The sequence below is a fragment of the Enoplosus armatus genome, chromosome 1, assembly GCF_043641665.1.
Source record: "Enoplosus armatus isolate fEnoArm2 chromosome 1, fEnoArm2.hap1, whole genome shotgun sequence".
NCBI classification, from domain to species: Eukaryota; Metazoa; Chordata; class Actinopteri; order Centrarchiformes; family Enoplosidae; genus Enoplosus; species Enoplosus armatus.
The window spans coordinates 15258845-15277285 of record NC_092180.1 but is presented as its reverse complement, the minus strand read 5'-3'; the positions used below and the strand labels follow the sequence as shown (position 1 = coordinate 15277285).

Sequence of the window (18441 nt, the reverse complement as noted above, 5' to 3'; positions counted from 1 at the left end):
TAAAGACTATTTTACTCCTATCCGCCATTGTCTCCTGAGACTGCTTTCGGCTCAACTTGTGAGTGTGTTGCTGTGATGCTAAACACAACACAAATGGGGAAAATAATGTACAGGAAAGTTGGTACCTTGGTATATGTAAACAATGTGTTTGAGAATTTAGCTCATGAGCTGTACCTTTTAAATTTGACATGAGAGGTTGCACTATGTGAGAATGAACTCGTTACTGACTGAATATAAAGACTGATTTCTCAGTTTTGTCATACTAGATGACTGAAATGTGTGACACATTTATGGTTGAAATGTTATGGCAAATGTTTGGAATATTTTCCTTACTTTACCTTTTCCGTCTTAACCATTCAACTGAAATTAACTGAACTTTTTAATAAATTTAAATTCTGTGCAAAAATAATGAGATTCATAAAGCTTTGTGAGCAAATTAACTACTGATGCTGAAGTATTTCAGTGTCTTCAAAATAAATATTATCATTCAAGGATGGTGCCAACGTGGTTTAGAAAACTATTATTAATTTATCTGATAATCCTAAACTTCAACAGTTGAACTGGTGTCTCTTGGGACCCCTGTTTTATGATTTAATGTGGATAGATGTGGTGTTATAATTACCAGAATGATACTGTTTTCCAATAGCCTACCCTTATTTAGTGCACAGCCCAAAGGCTCCAGTAATGAACCAATAGTGACATCTAGTGCATAAAATCTACTAAGGTAAACGTATTTCTGTTGGAAATTCAACCTTGTTTTATTTAGTTTTCTTTATCTGCCCTTAATTTGCTATTGCTCAGTGGTAAATCTTTGGTTTGTTAGTGTACTGTGAGTACACCTGTAGGCCTACCTATGTGGGTTGTGTTTGACTCATCAAATTGTAGTTTTATTTGGACAATCTGTCAAATGAAATACATAATATTGCTATGAATCTAATTTTGTTGTTCCCACAAGAGTTTGTATATTTTGTGAAATAAAGTTACTTTAAAAAAAACATGACACACGCCGCAAGACTCTAGTTTTGTCAACGTCTAATGGGAGTTGTAGTCCACGGGTGGTGTACTTGATGAACGCTAACAAAATAATCGTTGTTTTATATTTAAAACAAGGTTATCAATATTTACTATCATGTGCAGTGCTAGATATCTATTTGGCTTAGAATATCGGCAGAGTTCCCCAGTATCCCGTTTCAGCTTTTCAGAAAGTTTGATGACAGAAAGTCTCGGTACAAAAATACAGCTCAACAGCCGAGCCCGGAAGTAGGGCGGGACCTCGGCTCTTTATAAACATGGCCGTTAAGTCCTTCACAGCATCAGGTACTGCGTTTGGCTGAATTTGTTAGACTTTCAGGAAGTCACTGAGGGTAACTAAGACAGTAACAGGTGGAAAGAAGATGTAGACACACAACGGGCGCCTCTAATTATTTTCATTGTGTTATCTCTGCGCGTGGACGGCATTTATAAACTTCATGTAGTACTTTATGCTAGCTAGCTAGCCAAGCTAACGCCGACGTCTCAACGTTAACTTCTGTCAACTTTTTCAACCAGCTAAACGAGCATAATCTGCTACTTGACGGCTTATCGAAATGGAGGAGTGCCGTCGCTGGCCCAGGCTGTCTCGATGAATATTTTACACACGGACGTCTCGGATTTACTCAGCTAAGAGCTGACCTAAACTTTCTTAAAGGCTCCTTTTGGGTTGTTTTTTTCCACTGGCAGCAGCCAAGCGCTTGCCAGTCGCCCGTTTAGGAACATCACTGAGAGGGCGGACATAAACAATGTTTTCTGTCAAACCCATGAAACCAACCTTCAAGTGTTATCTTCCTCCTGTGCAGGTATGTATTTGCTTGTGTCTGATAACAGCAGAGAGTGTGCGTTTCACGGTGGATTCTCACGATACCGTGTCAAATATTTTCTTGAATTAATAAAGGCTGAAGTTGTCCTGACTGGGGTGCTGCGGAAGGAAACTTGATGTTTGACGTGTGGTCAAGATTATAGGAAGAGATAGCCCGAAAAAGAGGTGCAATCTGTAAGCAGCCCCACTGACGTCCTGCTGTGTTGATCGGAATCACCAAACACACAAAAAAAGTTGTAACATTTAGAGTTTCATAGCAGAAGCATTTAACCAGATTGCTTTTAGCGTCTTCGCAGTTAATATCAAATGAAATGTCACTGTCTAGAAGTCGCAATATTTTATACCTACTGTTGTTTAATTTGGAGAATTGGAGAAACCTGTATGGTGAATCTGATACCATTATGAAAAAGAGAATAATTACTCTATTACAGTAATTTGGCATCCTCTGTGTGGGAATGGGCTCGTATTTGCCGTGTTTTGCCTTCAAGTGTTTGCGCTTCTCCAGACAGCCATTCAAAGGGTTTGCTTACAGACGCTGGTGCAACAACCCAAACAAAACCAAGTGTTTGTACAGGCAAGGTCAAGACTAGAGTTGGGAAGTTTTATTGAATTTAGATAACATTTTAACATTGGCGTTTTGCTTTTGAAAACGGATTGTAGTTCAATCATCATATGTCATGGGCATGCTCTGGTCTTGGTAATCATTTAAAAATTGTAAACTGCGAATAAAGGTTATACTGATTACTTAATTACTTATTTCAGTCCAGGTAAATGCTTCCAAGCTAGCACTACATGCACAACAAACATTGCAGTTATTGCACATTTATGAGGGAATATCAATGATACCAGATTCCTACATGCCCACGCCAAACACTCTTAAAGCTGAAAGTCAGCACTTTAACCTCATAGTCATTCATTCACTTGAAGTCAGTGTGCTGGAGTAGAGCCAATAATGAAAATCACATGACTGTCCAAATGCTTATGGGCTGTCACTGTATCTGCAAGTGTGAGCAGTATTTGGGGGTACAGTATTAATAGCATTAGGCTAGTTGACTGCTGTGTATCTTTTGGTTCCTTCTAGTTTTGTAAACAACTTTCAACAGGCTTGTCATCGCTTACTGCATGTTGTAAGTGTTTATGCAACATTAATTCTGCAACAGGATGTTCAACGTGGTTGTATGGTGGCCAGGGTTGAATCTTTGCCAGCCCTAATACAATTCTCTTTTTTTTTAATCAGTTGTACACTTATATTTCATGCTTTGTAAGCAACGCAAGGACACATTTGAGTGGTAATATTCTAGCCCCTCTACATTGTAATGACACATTATTGCCATTATTCATTAACCATATGACAAGCTAGTGTTTAACTAACTCTGATGTGTCTTGTGCTTTTTCTGTAGACTGATGTTAAGAAAACTATTGAACCTCCCATTAGAAAGTTGGAGCCTAAGTTACTTCAAGGTAAGTCTATTTTCTGCATTATCTGAAGAATAGTTGGCACCAAATAAAAGTTTTAACTGAACGAAACCCATCTGTTTGATCGAAAGCAGATCAGACATTCTTGCTGTACTGACATTTTATTTAGACATTATGTTATTAACCAGACAAAAGACTGTATTTACCTTTACACAGTATCAGATAAACCATATCCACCCCAGCAGACTTGTACTTTGGCAAAAAGGCCTATAGTTTGTCATTTAATTTATGTTGTAATAAATAGAGAAAGCAGTGTCTTTAGCCTGGTTCCAGACTTCTTCATCAGTGCCCACATCTCCATTTTGTTTTCAGTGCTTCGAACGAATCATTAAGTCAGAACAAAAATGACAATTAAGCCTGATTGTCCCACCTAAACTGTCCAGGAAGGTGTCTGAGTAGTTAGTTTGGAATTAATTACTATTTCAACATGGCTGACAGAAACCTGTTCTCAAAAGTAGTCAGCCCAATTTACACTGAAATTTAGATATCTGTGATGGCTCTGAGGCGTTAACTGTCAACCTCAGCGACGGGCTGTCAGAGTTCAACACAAAGCCTCTAAAACAGAGAATTGGGTATGTTACTTCCTTTTGTCCTGTTTGCAACACTGTGAGTCAATGTTGCATTTCCTTAGATTACTATACACTCTCAAAGTATTTGTCCATGAAAGCCTACATGAAGCTCATTTTGTGGACTTGGATAATAAATCATCCTATTTTTGTTTTACATAGCTCATAGTGTTTAGTCAGACTGGTCAAACCAGCATTTCAGCTCAGGCAAAAATGCGTCATTCCTTCTCAGCCTAAGATAATGCAAGTAACTTACAAATTGCCTTTAATCTGATCTTATTTCCTTATTTCAGCTTTTTGAATACAAAAAAACAGGAACTTAATCCAATTCGTCAGTGTCTGACAGCATTATTAGGAGCATTGGTAATCTGCAATTGTTTCTCAAACATCAGTGTATTTGTCAATCAGTGGCACCCTAATTTGAACTATTGCAGGTGATGTAACAGGCTTTTGTTCAGTTGTTTTCTTTGCTGATTCTCCACAATGCGAGTGCATCCTCTCATGAGGATTTAGAAGCATCACCTTGCCAACAATATTTGCATGAGCAGCAGTTTAGTGCTCTTTGCAGCTCAGGTCCTCTCAGTCACCTTGGTGTCTCAACCTCTCACTGGTGGAAAGTTACCTTTTTACAGGAATCAACGGCTTTAAAATAATAAATCATAAAAGTAATTTTGAATAGGGAATTCTTAATTAATTCTTAATTATCTCAAGCTGTGCCAATCAATGTATGTTTTCCTGTTATTGCGTGAAAGTCTTCAGTATAGCTAGTTCAATAATTGCAGTAGCAAGTCTTCATTTCAATGATTTATTCTGCTTCAGGTCTGAGCAGCTGACTTGGGAGCCTCGTGGGAGTGGCTCGACACACCCTTTGCATAGTGTTACATTGTGTTTTATTTGGAGTAAATATACAGCGATGTCCTCCATAAAAGTAAAATAACTCGTAAGACATAAATTAGTTGTTGTTTGTCTGTTTTACATCTTTTTATGGTTTCTTTAGAGCCACTCTTTAAAAAAATGTTCATTTGCAAACCTGCTGTACTTTAGTGAAGTGTGTTTTATTCAGGTCAAACTCGACATGAACATTTTAATTGACTACCTGTTAAATGGCTAGTGAAACAAACTATTCATCCCCGTTGTCGCTCCTTTCACATCTTGATATTGGAGCCAGACAGACGAACAGGTTTCATTGTCAGCTTACTTGTTTTTAACTTGCTGAACATTTGCTGCTCGCTGCTCTGAAACAGTCCTTTGATGTGACGGTCTGTAGGACTCCACCCTGCTGCCCCAGTTCTCATCTTATAAAAACCCTGGGGAAACTTTTTATAGCCGCATTCTTGTCTACGCATTAATCGTTTTGTGATCATGTTAAGAGGCAAGAGTCATGTTACTCATAAGATAGTATATGAAAAGCTGCCTCATTAGCCTAAAGTAAAATATAAATTAATAATACTATAATGTGACTTGCATGTGGCAGAGCTGAAGGGGGTTACTGTCCCACTTGTCATTACAGAAACTTTGGACGTTTGCAGGGCCTTTTCTGCTCAACAGAAAACTTGAGAAAAGTAGCTTCAGCTTTTTAAAATCATTTAGCTATTGGTTTTGCAACACAGCCTTTCACAATCATGCCACTCTTATAGGAAAGCATTCAAGATGAGATGTGTGTAAGTGGTTGCATACCTATTGATATATAAAGATTTGGGTGTTATACCGTGTCTGCTTTTGGAGAATCACCAAATTTATCACTGAAATGTTGTCAGGCTTTTTAGGCCTTTTATAGGCCTTTCTTTTGCACTGGGCAATTAGGTTCAGAGGTTATGTGTAATGTTCGTTTTCATGTTAGCCTTAAGCATAGCAGGATTCTCCATTATTTAGGAAGCTTGTGAAATGTGTTTGTCATTTACTTTCCTGCTCCTAAAAACAGCACAGAGGTTCATCAGTTAAATCGGTTGTTGATTAGTAGATATCAGGGATTCACTTGTTTTTTAAAAGTAATATTTTCAGTTATTTTGTAGTAGTCTATTTATTGCTGTACTTGGCAGTATATATGGTTAAATGTTTGAAGCAACAACAGCAAAGATGAGGGTAGAAAGATGGAGAAGGAAAATTACAGTAAGAAATCATCTAAACTATGTTTGAATCTTTGTCATATTTAATAACAACAATTCATGCAACAAAATGAGGATCTTCAGTATATTTAATTGTAAAGCAATGTTTGTAAGTTAGAGGCTCTTTTACTATTACAAGTTTCTTTTTCTGAAAACATTAGATATTTTAACAAATTCATACACATTAGTAATCATTGGATACCAGTGGGATTTCATTCACTCGTTTGTCTGGTAACGGGTTGCCTCTGAATTCATTGCAGAAACTCAAGCACTAGTATGTTCAGATAAAGTCAAACCAACTGATCTTCATCTTCTTTACTCTGCCTTTTGTAATCTTCACTTGCTGCATTCTTCCTAGAACGGTAGTGGTAGACTGTAGGTTTTACACTTGCGTGTTGTTTTTCTCTCACTTGTTTGTCACCAGGGGAGATAGTTGTTAATGAGGTGAACTTTGTGAGGAAGTGCATCAGCGCTGAAAGCAGCCAGGATGACCTTTGGGGGAAGCTGATTTGCACCAACTTTAAGGTCTCCTTCATCCCTCAAGATGCTCCACCTAAACAGGTATTTGTGTAGACTGACTTTAAAACAGTAAAACTATGCTGTTTTGAATATTTAGCTAGCCTTAGTCATAGGTAAAATATAAAATGCCATTGGTTTGATGTTCTGTCATTATGATACCATAGGTGTCGAAAACCAAAACCTATTTGTAACTTCCTCATACAGTTCTTAAAAATTTTTATTTTTATTTTTGTTTAAGTTTTATCAGGCTTGAAACAAAGAATGGCCTTCCATGGCTCCAGTTTTAGCTTTATATTTGTGAAATCTATTCAGCTACTTTTCAGCATACTGCTGAATAGCTTAAATACTTGTATTTCCACTGCCATGTTTGTATGTGCAGTGCATCTGGCAAGGAGGAAGGAAAACTTGTGTACTTTCCTGCACTTTGTCACATTGTCGGTGATATCGCACAAGAAGTGAGAGAACAGACGTCATTTCCAGATATGCAGTGGATTGTTGCCATAATAACAAAATGGAACTGGATCACTACTCACTCTGAGCGGATCAACTTGATCTACCCACCAGTGTTTGAGACAATATTTCAGTGAGTTATGGGTGTAATATAATGTCAACAGGATGTCAAACATGCTTTTTTTATGTACCATAGAAGTCCAAGTTGTCCCACCTCCTGCTGGGAGAGCACGACATCCCTCTCACCTGTCTGGAGCAAGTAGTAACAGGTACATCTGGTGCCAACATTCGTGTGGCAAACCTTCTATTTTATTTAATTTTTTGAAAGTATTCTGCAGGTTTGCTATTGTCATGGCAGACGTTCACCTACTGACTTCCACATGTGGAAATATGGTTACCTGAGCCCAAATGTTTGTCACAAAATTCGTCATTTTGTTTAATACCCCAGACTGTTCATTTCCTAATGCTATTCACAAATAAAAGCGAGTATAAGCATTTTGAAACTGTATTCAGCAGATGATTAGTCTCTTGCCCAATCAAATTTCTATACATTGAATAATTGATCAATCGACTGTTTCAGCATCCTTACCCAGTCATTTTACGACCTGCGAACAGAATTAAAGTTTGATGGGCCCCTCATTAATCTTTGACAGCTTGGGGCGACTGGTCTCGTTTGTTGTTCTTTTCTGGTCAGCAATCTGATAACAAGTGATGTCACAGCTAAAGCAGTGATTAGTGGTGGTGCAGCCGGGCCGGGATTAGCCTTGTTTATATATCTCATTGCTGTCGATTGCTGACAATGCAAGGGCAACTGCCCGGAGCAAGGTTTGTTGTGTTACAGTGATGAAGCATGAGGCTTTGTTTTACCCAGCTTGTTTTTGACCCGTTTGACCTGGGCTACTAAAGACAACATTATCATTATGGGATTTGCACAAGTATAGGAGCATTAAGATATATGTTTAGTGTTTTGTTGTTCACATTTATACCTGTTGTGTCCTAAGGGGATTTTTTAAAATTCAATCTTACATCTCTCTGCATTGGCACCTGCATTAGTGGAAGTTTTCTAGTTGTGTTTTGTGTTTGTTCCTCTCAGTAAATGATACAAAGGGGAAGAAGAAAGTGTTGGGTTCAAACCAAAAGCTGAAGTTCAACCCCACAGAGCTAATCCTCTACTGCAAAGACTTGCGCATCATAAGGTTCTGCTTTGATGAGGCTGGGCCTGAGAGTGCCAAAAAGGTGAGCGATACTTAATTTTCCCATCTTTTAAAAATATCAGATAAATGCTTGTCAGACTCTCACCAACTTTAGGTCCAGGTGGGCCATGAGCTGAGTAAATGCAATAAAAAAAATTAAAAAAAAGTAAAATAGATAAAAATAAAATAATAAAACATATTCTGATCGCAGTTTAAGGACATTAAAGCCACTATGTGTAAAGTTTGAACATGTCTCATTTCTGACTTTGGTGCCCTCAGTGGTCAAATAAAGAAATGCATGCTGCTACGCCACTTCTCCCATGGATTTGGCCCAGGGACACTGAGATGAATGGGCTGTACGCAACATTGATGGCACCAATTTTCACCGCAATTGGCTGATTTGTGTGCAAAGGAAAACTTGCTATCACAATAATTTGGAAGAATCCCAAAAAGATTCTACACATGGTGGCTTTAACTTGTGTCTTAATACCATACCTCCAAATGACTAATTGCTCACTATTAACCATTCCCCTTTTCTCAGTTTCCCCTGCCCGTTTCACTGTTAGTTGTCGCTGACTAAACTTTTCCTTCTTGACTGTGTGAGCTCACTACATACACACACTCAGTTTCAGTGCTATGACCCCTTCCTCAGCGACAAGGATATTTATATCATGCAAACTTTCATGCGCTACTCTCTTACCCTCTATCTGAACGGAAGTTCTCATAAGCTTCTCAAGCGTTTTCAGTTTAGCCATTAACCAGACAATGAATAAGAGACATTGAGAACAATGCTCATTCAAGGCAAAGGAAATTGAGAATGATCCTGATTGTAGGAACAACTGGCAGAGTGCCTCTGACTCATCTGCTGCACTGAGAGATTGAATGGACAGATGTTTCATTCTTCAAATTAGAACTCAGTTGAGGGACCTGTTAGCCAGTGTGATTTTTAAAGTAGCCATAGATTAAAAATGCTGTGTTGTGTCAAGTAACAAATGAAATACCTCAATACCAGTATATACTGGTATAATATGTTGATATTTTGGGGATGACTAGTGGTGTTTTTAGTAAATAATCGCACACAAGGGAAATTAAAGGAAGTGCTTATAATGTAGATAGTGACATTAGTCAGTTGTGCAGTGGGTTGAGCTGTCGTGGTAACTAGCTGTGGGCTTTGGCTGAATTTACCAAGACTTTCTGGCCCTTGTATTACATTTTGGGAAAGAAATCAAACCAGGAAGTTGTCACCTTGGACAGAACCAGCCAAGCCCTGGGAACATGTGACTGCTTGAGGTATACTTAACCAACTCAAAACACAGCTAACAGTAACCAAACAAACATTCAGCACTCTCACGCTCTGTAAGCACAGATGTTGAGTTGAAAACATTGTGGTATCTGTAGTTGTAGAAGTCCTGGAAATAAATGTGTATTTGTGAATTATGTGCAAAAGGTCTTCAGGAGCTATTGGCTCCCTGCAGTCTCACTACATGACCCATGAGAGTTAGGCAGCTGTATATCTCTTTACAGTGTGCCAATGAAATGTACATGAATGTACGCGGTTACATGTCTGATCTCCTTCCATGTCATCTGGGAGCAATTTTTGTGTAGGAGCTCCACATACCTGCAGCACATTTGGCTAACAGCATTACAATATGGCACTGCATTGAATAGAGCCTTATGGCCAGTGTTACAAGTCTCTGTTTAATTTATTTCAAAATGCAGTATTAATTATTTGATGTACTCTGCTGCTTACAACAGAATGTGGGAGGTTGATAATGTAAAGAGCACCGGAATAGAAATGAGTCTGCCCTCCCTCACTTCCCTTGTGAAGTTTATATATGGACACTATGTATGTAATTACAGTGTGAACCTAAAACGGGGCTCAGTTCCTTTTTTTTTTTTCTTTGTGACATATGGAATTAAGCCAGCCTATAATAGCTTATTTTGCCATAGGAAATTACAGAGTTGGCTGCAGCCTTGTCTACACATACTCACACACACACACACTTTTTGTGTGTCCTCTCGTGTTATTCACAGCTTTACTACTGAATGGACGGCTTTGTGTGACTCCAGTGGAGCCACAGAGAGATTCAGTCCTGTAAACCCAGAGCAGTAGGCTGTCAGTTAAACATTTGCTTTCCCAGGTTTCACTTGTTCTCGTGTTTGTATGGTTAAATAACTTCCCCCTTAGTTCTTTTTAGCACTCTGAGTGAACCTGAGTTGGCAAGCTGAATAGATGTGATGAAACCTAATCTGCCTTTTTAATGTTTAATTGATTCTTCCATTCAGCTGTACTTATATTGTATTGTACTGTATGTCCCATAAAAGTACTTCTCTTTTTATTCCAGGTTTGCCTTGCTATTGCCCACTATTCCCATCCAGCTGATCTTCAACTGCTGTTTGGCTTTGAGTATCAAGGGCGGCGATACCATGAATCTAAAGGTACACATACAGCATGCCATATTTCTTTTATTGCAGCTAAAAGACATAACATGTTTTTTTGAAACTGTAACCCACATTTAAGAATTATGAATTCCAAATTTGACTATACATGTGCAACAAATCATCTCAAAGTGTATCTGTATTCCCAGGGGAGCGAGTCAATGGCTCCACTCCTCGAGGAGGATTACGGACCCCCATTTTTGACCGTCCATCAGACTGGGATCGGGAGATCAAGAGAACAGGGGCATCGGAGTGGAGGGTGTGCTCCATCAACGAGAGTTATGCTATCTCACAAAGGTTTCCAGCTCATGTTGTTTGTTGTCGGCATTTTATGATGGGCGTCATAGGTAGAGCATGTCTGTAGCTCCTTCTGTTGCCCTTAGTCGTCATGGACACTGTAAATTCCACCCTTTACTCATACTTGGTATGTTTTGGCAAAACAGTATGTTTACACTGTAAGCTTTTTTACTCACTTCATGGGTGACTTAAGGAAAAAACTTTGTGAATGTCTCACTGTAACGTGCAAGTCTATTTTGGACACATCTAAGTTCAGTGGTGACATCATGGTGGGTTTCAAAGTAAGGATTGTTCTCTTTTATGTGGAATTTGAGAAAAGACTCAAAATTACATAATAGTAGCTTGCACCAAACTGTACACATCACATGGGGCTAAAACAATACTTACAGTACACTCTGATTCAGTTTTCCCTCAATCAAAAAAAACAAAAAACAACCTCTCTGCTAAAGATACTCACCAGCTTAGATATTTGGAACAGGCACAGCAAAACAAATCCAGTGCTAACAAGTTATTTACAGTACAACAACCGAGGGTTTCAGTACCGTCGGTATAACAGTATTGGATGTCGGCATGAAGCAACACACTTGGTTTATTCATATGAAAAACATGGGCATGAGTAAGTGATACAATATGTAAGGAGTATAGCCTAAAGGTTAATTTTCTGTTAACTTTTAGGATGTCACTTTCTGACTGTAAAACTGGAAGTTGTATTAAAATACATATTTTCCTGTTTTGTTTTTTTTCTTTTTTTAAATGGTGTCTGGTGTTTGATTCCTGTGTAACACCAGTCTTTCTCTAACTCTTTAGTCTTCCAGAGTACATTGTGGTCCCAGTTTCTCTGGCAGATCAGGATCTAAAGCAGTATTCCATATTCTTCACTGATCAGCGGATCCCTGTGAGTACTTTGGCTCTGATATCTCCATTAAATGGTGTGCTGTCAAATTTAGGAGTACTTTTTCATTTATCCCTTTCAGTTATTTATTGTTATTCCTATAATGTTGTTTTGTTCGCACATTTAAGGACCACCAATGGATTCATTTGTTCATTTGTTCATTCTCAGCTGATTCCAAGTAGTGTCCAGTTTGATTGATCAGAGTGTCCCCGTTATTTGCCCACCGATCCATGTCTGATTTATGTGCATTCTTCGTTGTAGCTCTGGTGCTGGAATCACCGAAATGGAAGTGCTCTTGTCCGCATGGCCAGCATAAGTGATCCAGTACAGCAGAGGAAGATTGATCAGAGGTACTGCAAAACATGTATTAAATGTGTTGTTTCTACGCTCTCTGTTTCATATTGAAATTCAGTGGCAGCCAGCAGATGTTCAACTGCAGCAGTGGAATAGTGTTGAGATTAGTCATAATCTTATATAAATCAAAACGTATATATTTTTTAGTCCAGGTTAATTAAGCCGTTTTATACTAATGTTCTGATTATTCAAATGATGTGTTGTTTTGTTGTTGCTATGGATGTTTTAAGATAATCTCTAATCCAGTCATGTGTGTCTATCTTGTGTTGCGGTAGGGTCTTCAATGCCATCACAAAAAGCCACCCACAGCGCAGTGAAGTCGTCAGGTCCGATCTAGACAAGTGTCTGCCTAACATCCAGGACATACAGAGTGCCTTTGTTAAAGTCAGGCAGATCTGTGTCATAGGTAAGCCTCATTGCAACATTCAACTGTAACGGTAAATAACCAGTAGTATTCAACCTCTGTGGAAATACTGAATATCTTAATGCACATTCCTTTCGAGTAGAAATGGTTGTGGATGGCTTGTGTATGGTTTAATAGGTGTGCAAATGACTGTTTTGATTGTGTGCAGATCCTTTTGAGGAGTCTGAGGAGAGGTGGCTTTCATCTATTGAGAACTCAAGATGGCTGGAGCACGTCAGGTATGTGAACAACCTGACACTGCATAATAGCTCTATAAACTACCAAAATGTTTTGTCTTGCCTTTGATAAGATACATTTACACATCTTACATAAGATATTATATATTGTTTTATTTGTGGACTACATTTGTTAGTGTTGTATCTGTGGAAGTACATTGTATGTCATCTGTAATATTTCTATGTTTCTTAGTGTAAATATACGCTCATGAGAGTTACTAGTTCAGACAGCATGATTGTTCGGCCTTGAAATCTATGGTCTGTTTTCTGTCATCTGCTTGTCTGGTCAGTAATTAGTCCACAAGCACAAAAAGGACTTAAAAAGAATTTATTAATATCTTGCCAGGACCACTGATACTTTACTTTGGTACACCGTATAAAGTTATGAGTGCTGAGTTGGTTACTTAGATAGTACTACAAGTCAGTTAACATTTATGTTCTGTTTGTTCTGTTTCTGTTTGTGCCGCAAGGGCTTTCCTGAAACACTCAGCTGAGATCGTGTACAACTTGGATGGAAGGAATGCTTCAGTCATTCTCCAAGGTAAAACTCTCTCTTTTTAAGTTGTCTTTGTCAGTCATTAGTCCCGATAGTGAACTTAACTTTTGATTTTATTAGCCCAACATTTGTGATACTGGACCAACGTTCGGCTTCAAACACGTTGCACACCAGCCAAAATGCATTTAAATGATTGTGATCAAATTAGAATCATTACTATATTATAGCCATACAGCTGTCCTTGCAAACAGTGTCTTGCTCTTTTTTTCCCACCTGTACAGAGGAAGAAGACAGAGACCTGAACTGTGTAGTGTCCTCCTTAGTGCAACTCATGTTGGACCCTCAGTATCGCAGCCTCATTGGCTTTCAGACTTTGGTGCAAAAGGAGTGGGTGATGGCTGGCCATCGCTTCTTGGACAGATGCAACCACTTGAAGAAGAATGACAAAGAGGAGGTGTTTGTCTGACAGTAAATATCCCAGTCCCAGACCTAATATATTCGGCAAGGCACTTATGCTTCTTGTTGTTTGTTTCTCTCACTCAAGTCCCCGTTGTTCATGCTGTTCCTGGACTGCGTGTGGCAGATGATGAACCAGTACCCAGCAGCATTCGAGTTCACAGAGGCTTATCTGACAGTACTGAGTGATAGTATGTGGATCCCACTCTTCAGTACTTTCCTCTTCAATTCTCCCAAACAGCGTGCCCAGCACTTGATGGTGAGGGATGCATACAAATTGAATAAATATATTTATACATGGAAGTTCCACAGTGAGCAATGCATTTTGTTATAACCTTGTGTACCAAATGCAAAAGATTTGACCATAATCCTGAGTATATGTTTAACTATTTAAAATCAGATTGGGTTGATATGTAAAAAAGCCGTATGTGTGTGTGTCAGTGGTCCAAGAAGAATAAAAAACATGTTATAATTCCAGGTGATAGCATATAACAAAGCAACATGTTGTTGTGGTATAATTTCATGTCAAAGACTATAATTTCCTTCTGTGTGTGTGTGATAATTGACAGGAAAGAGTGCAACGTAATGCCGACAGATAAGGAAACATTTAGCTTGTGGTCAGGAAAGTAACAATACATCTGACAAAAGCAAATTATGACAGTTGTGGGTTTTTGTTTACCTGTTGTTTTCTTCATTGTGGACAATAATGTTTTCTGTGTAATACTATGTATAGAGCATGAATAACCTTGTGCTTATTCTACAGGACTTTGCCAAGAATAAAGCCATCCCTCAAGGAGAAGACCAGGCTGTGTATTTCCCTCCTGTTTGGGACTGGTCACAGCAGTTCAGCACCAAAGACCAAACCCTCTTTAACAACCCCATGTATGTAGGCAAAGGAGCTGCCTGTGTTCAGAATGGGGAAGTGAAAACCTTCAGACGCACGAAGGTACATGAGACACTGCGCTTCACATGTTTGTAGCAGCACGTTGTTTTAAGTGTATGCTCTCTTCTTTTACTCCCTTGGATATATAACACACACTTTCAACCTTAGTTTAATAGTTTTCACTCCATGTTGAATTTGTTCAAGTACTTCTCAGAGTTTGTTTACAGAGTTTGTGCTTTTCTTGTCTTTTGTGGGGTAGGTATCACAGAGTGCAAATACAGAGTAGCTGCCTCTTTAATTTAAGGTGCTTAACACTCCATAGCCTTCTTATTTTAAAGCTCAGTTTAGGATCAATAATGATGTGTAGGTATTTTCGAAATAGGCTGCCTCAATCCTCAAGCTGGCAGGTATTACTATTTTTCACATGTATTTTTGCTGAAATACACACAATTTCTGATGGAGTAAATGTTTAGCATGAGCAATCCACCCAGTCAGCAGTTTTGTTTATTGAGGCTGGGATTTTATGTTGTTTTTCGTGTCATCAGCAACTTCAGGAAAGGCACAGAAGCTGTACTGTATGTAGCTGTATTACACGGGAAATAAGTTTTTCCACAAGTTGTAGGTTTTAGGATCATGAGGATTTTGATTACGCAGGTGGAGATTCTCTAATTGAGAATGTGGAACGAGTGAGTTTGGTAGTCCAGCCTGCTGCTGCAGCCTGTCACAGAGATAGTTGTGTCTAGTGAAAATAATCTAACGCTGTATTCTTCCTCCACCAGAAAACCTACAGTTCCACATTGAGAGGAACACCTGCATCTCTGCGTAATGGACTGAAGGGTGGAGAGGATACATTGCCGCGACGAGGCTCTCTGCTGTCGGAGCTGAAGCCTGATTTCTCACCAGTGAAAGACGAAAGCCCGTCAGAGCGCTTCTTCAGGGACTGGTTCTCTCGACCTGCTGACCAGCAGGGCATCCTGCTTCCCCTGCTCATGCCCTCACACGTGGCTCTCTGGAAGCTCTACTTTCTACGCTGGGTTCCTGAAGCCTGCATTCCCAAAGGAGGCCCCATAACCGCCTACCACAAGCTCTCCCAACTGGTCGATGAAATTGAGATACTACAGAGCCATCTCAGGCAGTATAAGGGACCCAGTCCAGATAGCACGCCACTCCCCAGTCCAAGTGGGCCCCCTTCAGACCAAAGAAGGATGTATTTTAAGGCCTGTTCCCCACATGACCCCTCTACACCTCCAGACTTCCTTACCTCCTCTTTTCCTTTCACCCCAGTGGGCAACCTGTGCCGCCGCGGTATCCATGGGACGCCCATTAGCAAATTTCTGAATGGGGCGAGGATCTGGCTCTCTACAGAGACTCTCGCCAATGACGCTCTCTGAGGCTGTGGAGCTTTAGGGCTCCCTTTTCTCAGCTTAGTACAGATTTGTTTAACAATTAATCAACTTATTTTCTATTGCCTCTTTCTTAAATACCAAGAAGGAAAATGAGAAATAGAAAAATTTAACTTTGGACTTCTGATTTTGTATGATTTATAAGCTAGAATTTGCACCGTTGACGCTGCATCAAAATCTGAGGTAATTTCTAAACTGAAGTGTCATCTACAGGTTATTGTCCATTACAGTTGAAGAATTAACTGAAGCACATCCTCCTTATTGGCCAGTGAGTTGATACTGCGAGGCCTCCTCTGACTGTGAAAGATCATCGTACTTTTATCATAGATGTATTTTCTTATTTGCCTCAGCTTAGGTTGTAGGATTTAGCTAAGCTAACTAGCATACTGTATGACTTACACAGAGGATGCTTTTGAAAACTAATCCAAATAGTAATGCTTGAAATTAGAAAAGGCCTGTTTTTATTGCAGCAGCAATGATGCATTTCACTGAACACTGATTTCCAATTACTCAATTTGCTTGTACCTTCCAGGAAATGTAATTGAAGATAGTATTTTACCTATTTTTTATTTCAGAAAGAGGAACAGAAAATAACACTGCTAACAAGAATGATACTATGTGGAGGAAGGATCTGGCCTGGTTGAATGTAATGGGGCGTTTCTTTTTTTTTGCACAAACTTAATGCTATTTGTTCCCATAGTGCCCATATTTTAATGGTTGTGTTGGGGTTTCACTGTAAGTAGCAAATAGTGTGATTTCAGGGTCTTACTTTGTAGATTTACTCTATTTTTGAAGCAGAGAAAAGGACCTATATTTTTAGTCTCATAAAGCAGGTAATACCTGGAGTAGTGGAGCTGTGAGGACTTCAATCTGTGGTAGATACTTCCTCTTCTCTTTTGAAGGGGTTTTATTCAACTTTTATAGAGGCCTTCTGGTAAGGCACTGAGGAGAAACTATTCAGACGAGCATTAGCTGAATGGGTAAATATTTGAAAGCAAAGGGACGGACAAGGGCTTTGACTCAAACCAGTCTCTAGTTTAGTACGTAGTGGATTGGTTTTCAGGCACTGAAGTTACTGATCCAATGAACCAGACAGTGAAGGGTCGGTGACGAGTGACACAGTTTCAGGGCAGCACATGAGCAAACATGACCAGTAAATCATCTGGATGGCAAGTGTCAGAAATACACCTTGTGTGTACTTTTGACATTTCAAAATAAAATGACAATAAAGGTCAGTTGTCAGCTAGAAGTACAGTCCACAAAGGCTGTTTAAAGAAAAGCCGGATGCTTGTACAGAGGGAAAAGGATTGAACACATTAACGGTATACTGTTAAACATACTGTATGTAGCTGTAACAATACTTACATTTGTAATAACATTTGTTCCTGTTTCCAGATAATGCTAGAGGAATAGAATAGTAGAAAACAAGCAGTGAAGTTACCTTACGTCCAGTCAGGATAGTGATAGTGAGGTTAGGGCGTAAAGATTTTTTTTTATGATGCAATCACAGGCTTTTCTAGGGAGCTAAACTTCCACTGTGCTGCAAAGATTTTGACATGTTTACTACCTGCTAAACTAGAGTGGTTTGAGGGGAATGGGTCAGTCATCCCCTTTTAAAACTGGTGAGAAACTAGCACTGTGTAATATTGTAATGTCTTAAGTAACAGTACAGCATTTAATATAAAAGCAATTTGTAATTTAAAATACAAGTCCACTGGACAGACTCAATACCTGTCCTATTACACAGGAGCAGTGATGCTTAGATGCTAGATTGGCTAGTTTCCACTGGTATCCAGATAAACGTGTGATTCTTTGGCAATAACTAGTTCAGGTGTTTTTTGGTATAGATGTGTATAGTGTGAGTGCAGAACCTGCTCTCCCAAATGCTATTAATTGCACATTTTACTCAGTATATAGGATAATTTGTTTTAAGGTGGTTGTTGAATATAATTTTGGCAAATATTATAAATACTGTATATGCTTGAAATCTTCCAATTAATATTTTTGATTAATGGTACTAAATAACTTTTATCCTTGACTTAGTCTTTATATTTTCTGGAGAGATATTTATATGCTGTGTTTTTCCACTAATTCACAATGTTGCACTCTGCTGTAATTGCATGATGACTGTGCCTCCGCTGTGGCACCGTTTGATATTGATTAGCAGCAGATGTATTTATTCAGTTATGCAAATGTTCTCTAAGAGGGATGCAATTTCTACTGTACATCCCCTGTGCCTTTTTGGGAAGATTTACCATTTTTGCATCTATATTCTAAATCTGTTGACTTATTTTAGTTTTAACTTTTGATTAATCAATTCTGTAAATCTAGTTAAATTCAGAGGTACTGCACTGAAGCTGTTTTAGTAAGGCTCAAATGTGTACCAGTAACCAATCATTACACTATTTTTCAAATGAA

General features: G+C 38.9%; 1 protein-coding gene across 3 annotated transcripts; it reads left to right on the top strand.

Annotated features, from left to right (window-relative positions):
* The first annotated feature begins 1313 nt into the window (after window positions 1-1313).
* Window positions 1314-18441, top strand: mtmr10 (myotubularin related protein 10). Of its 3 annotated transcripts, XM_070904930.1 has the most exons (17): window positions 1314-1835; window positions 3256-3316; window positions 6427-6563; window positions 7168-7240; window positions 8065-8207; window positions 10510-10603; window positions 10640-10655; window positions 10736-10900; window positions 11708-11795; window positions 12054-12142; window positions 12422-12552; window positions 12719-12788; window positions 13256-13326; window positions 13563-13735; window positions 13826-13996; window positions 14501-14683; window positions 15400-18441. In XM_070904930.1, the coding sequence occupies exons 1-17, from the start codon at window positions 1779-1781 to the stop codon at window positions 16009-16011; spliced, it is 2334 nt and encodes a 777-aa protein (XP_070761031.1). In that variant the 5' UTR covers window positions 1314-1778; the 3' UTR covers window positions 16012-18441. The 3 variants fall into 3 exon arrangements, with proteins under 3 accessions (XP_070761031.1, XP_070761039.1, XP_070761023.1); XM_070904938.1 differs by lacking the exon at window positions 10640-10655 and having other exon boundaries at window positions 10753-10900; window positions 13865-13996; XM_070904922.1 differs by lacking the exon at window positions 10640-10655 and having other exon boundaries at window positions 10753-10900.

Bases quoted from the DNA above. Each gene is read 5' to 3' on its own strand.
- mtmr10 (XM_070904930.1), top strand. From the start codon at position 1,779: ATGTTTTCTGTCAAACCCATGAAACCAACCTTCAAGTGTTATCTTCCT. The intron at 7,241-8,064 runs GTACATCTGGTG...TGTTCCTCTCAG, and splicing joins TCTGGAGCAAGTAGTAACAG to TAAATGATACAAAGGGGAAG. The intron at 14,684-15,399 runs GTACATGAGACA...TTCCTCCACCAG, and splicing joins AAACCTTCAGACGCACGAAG to AAAACCTACAGTTCCACATT.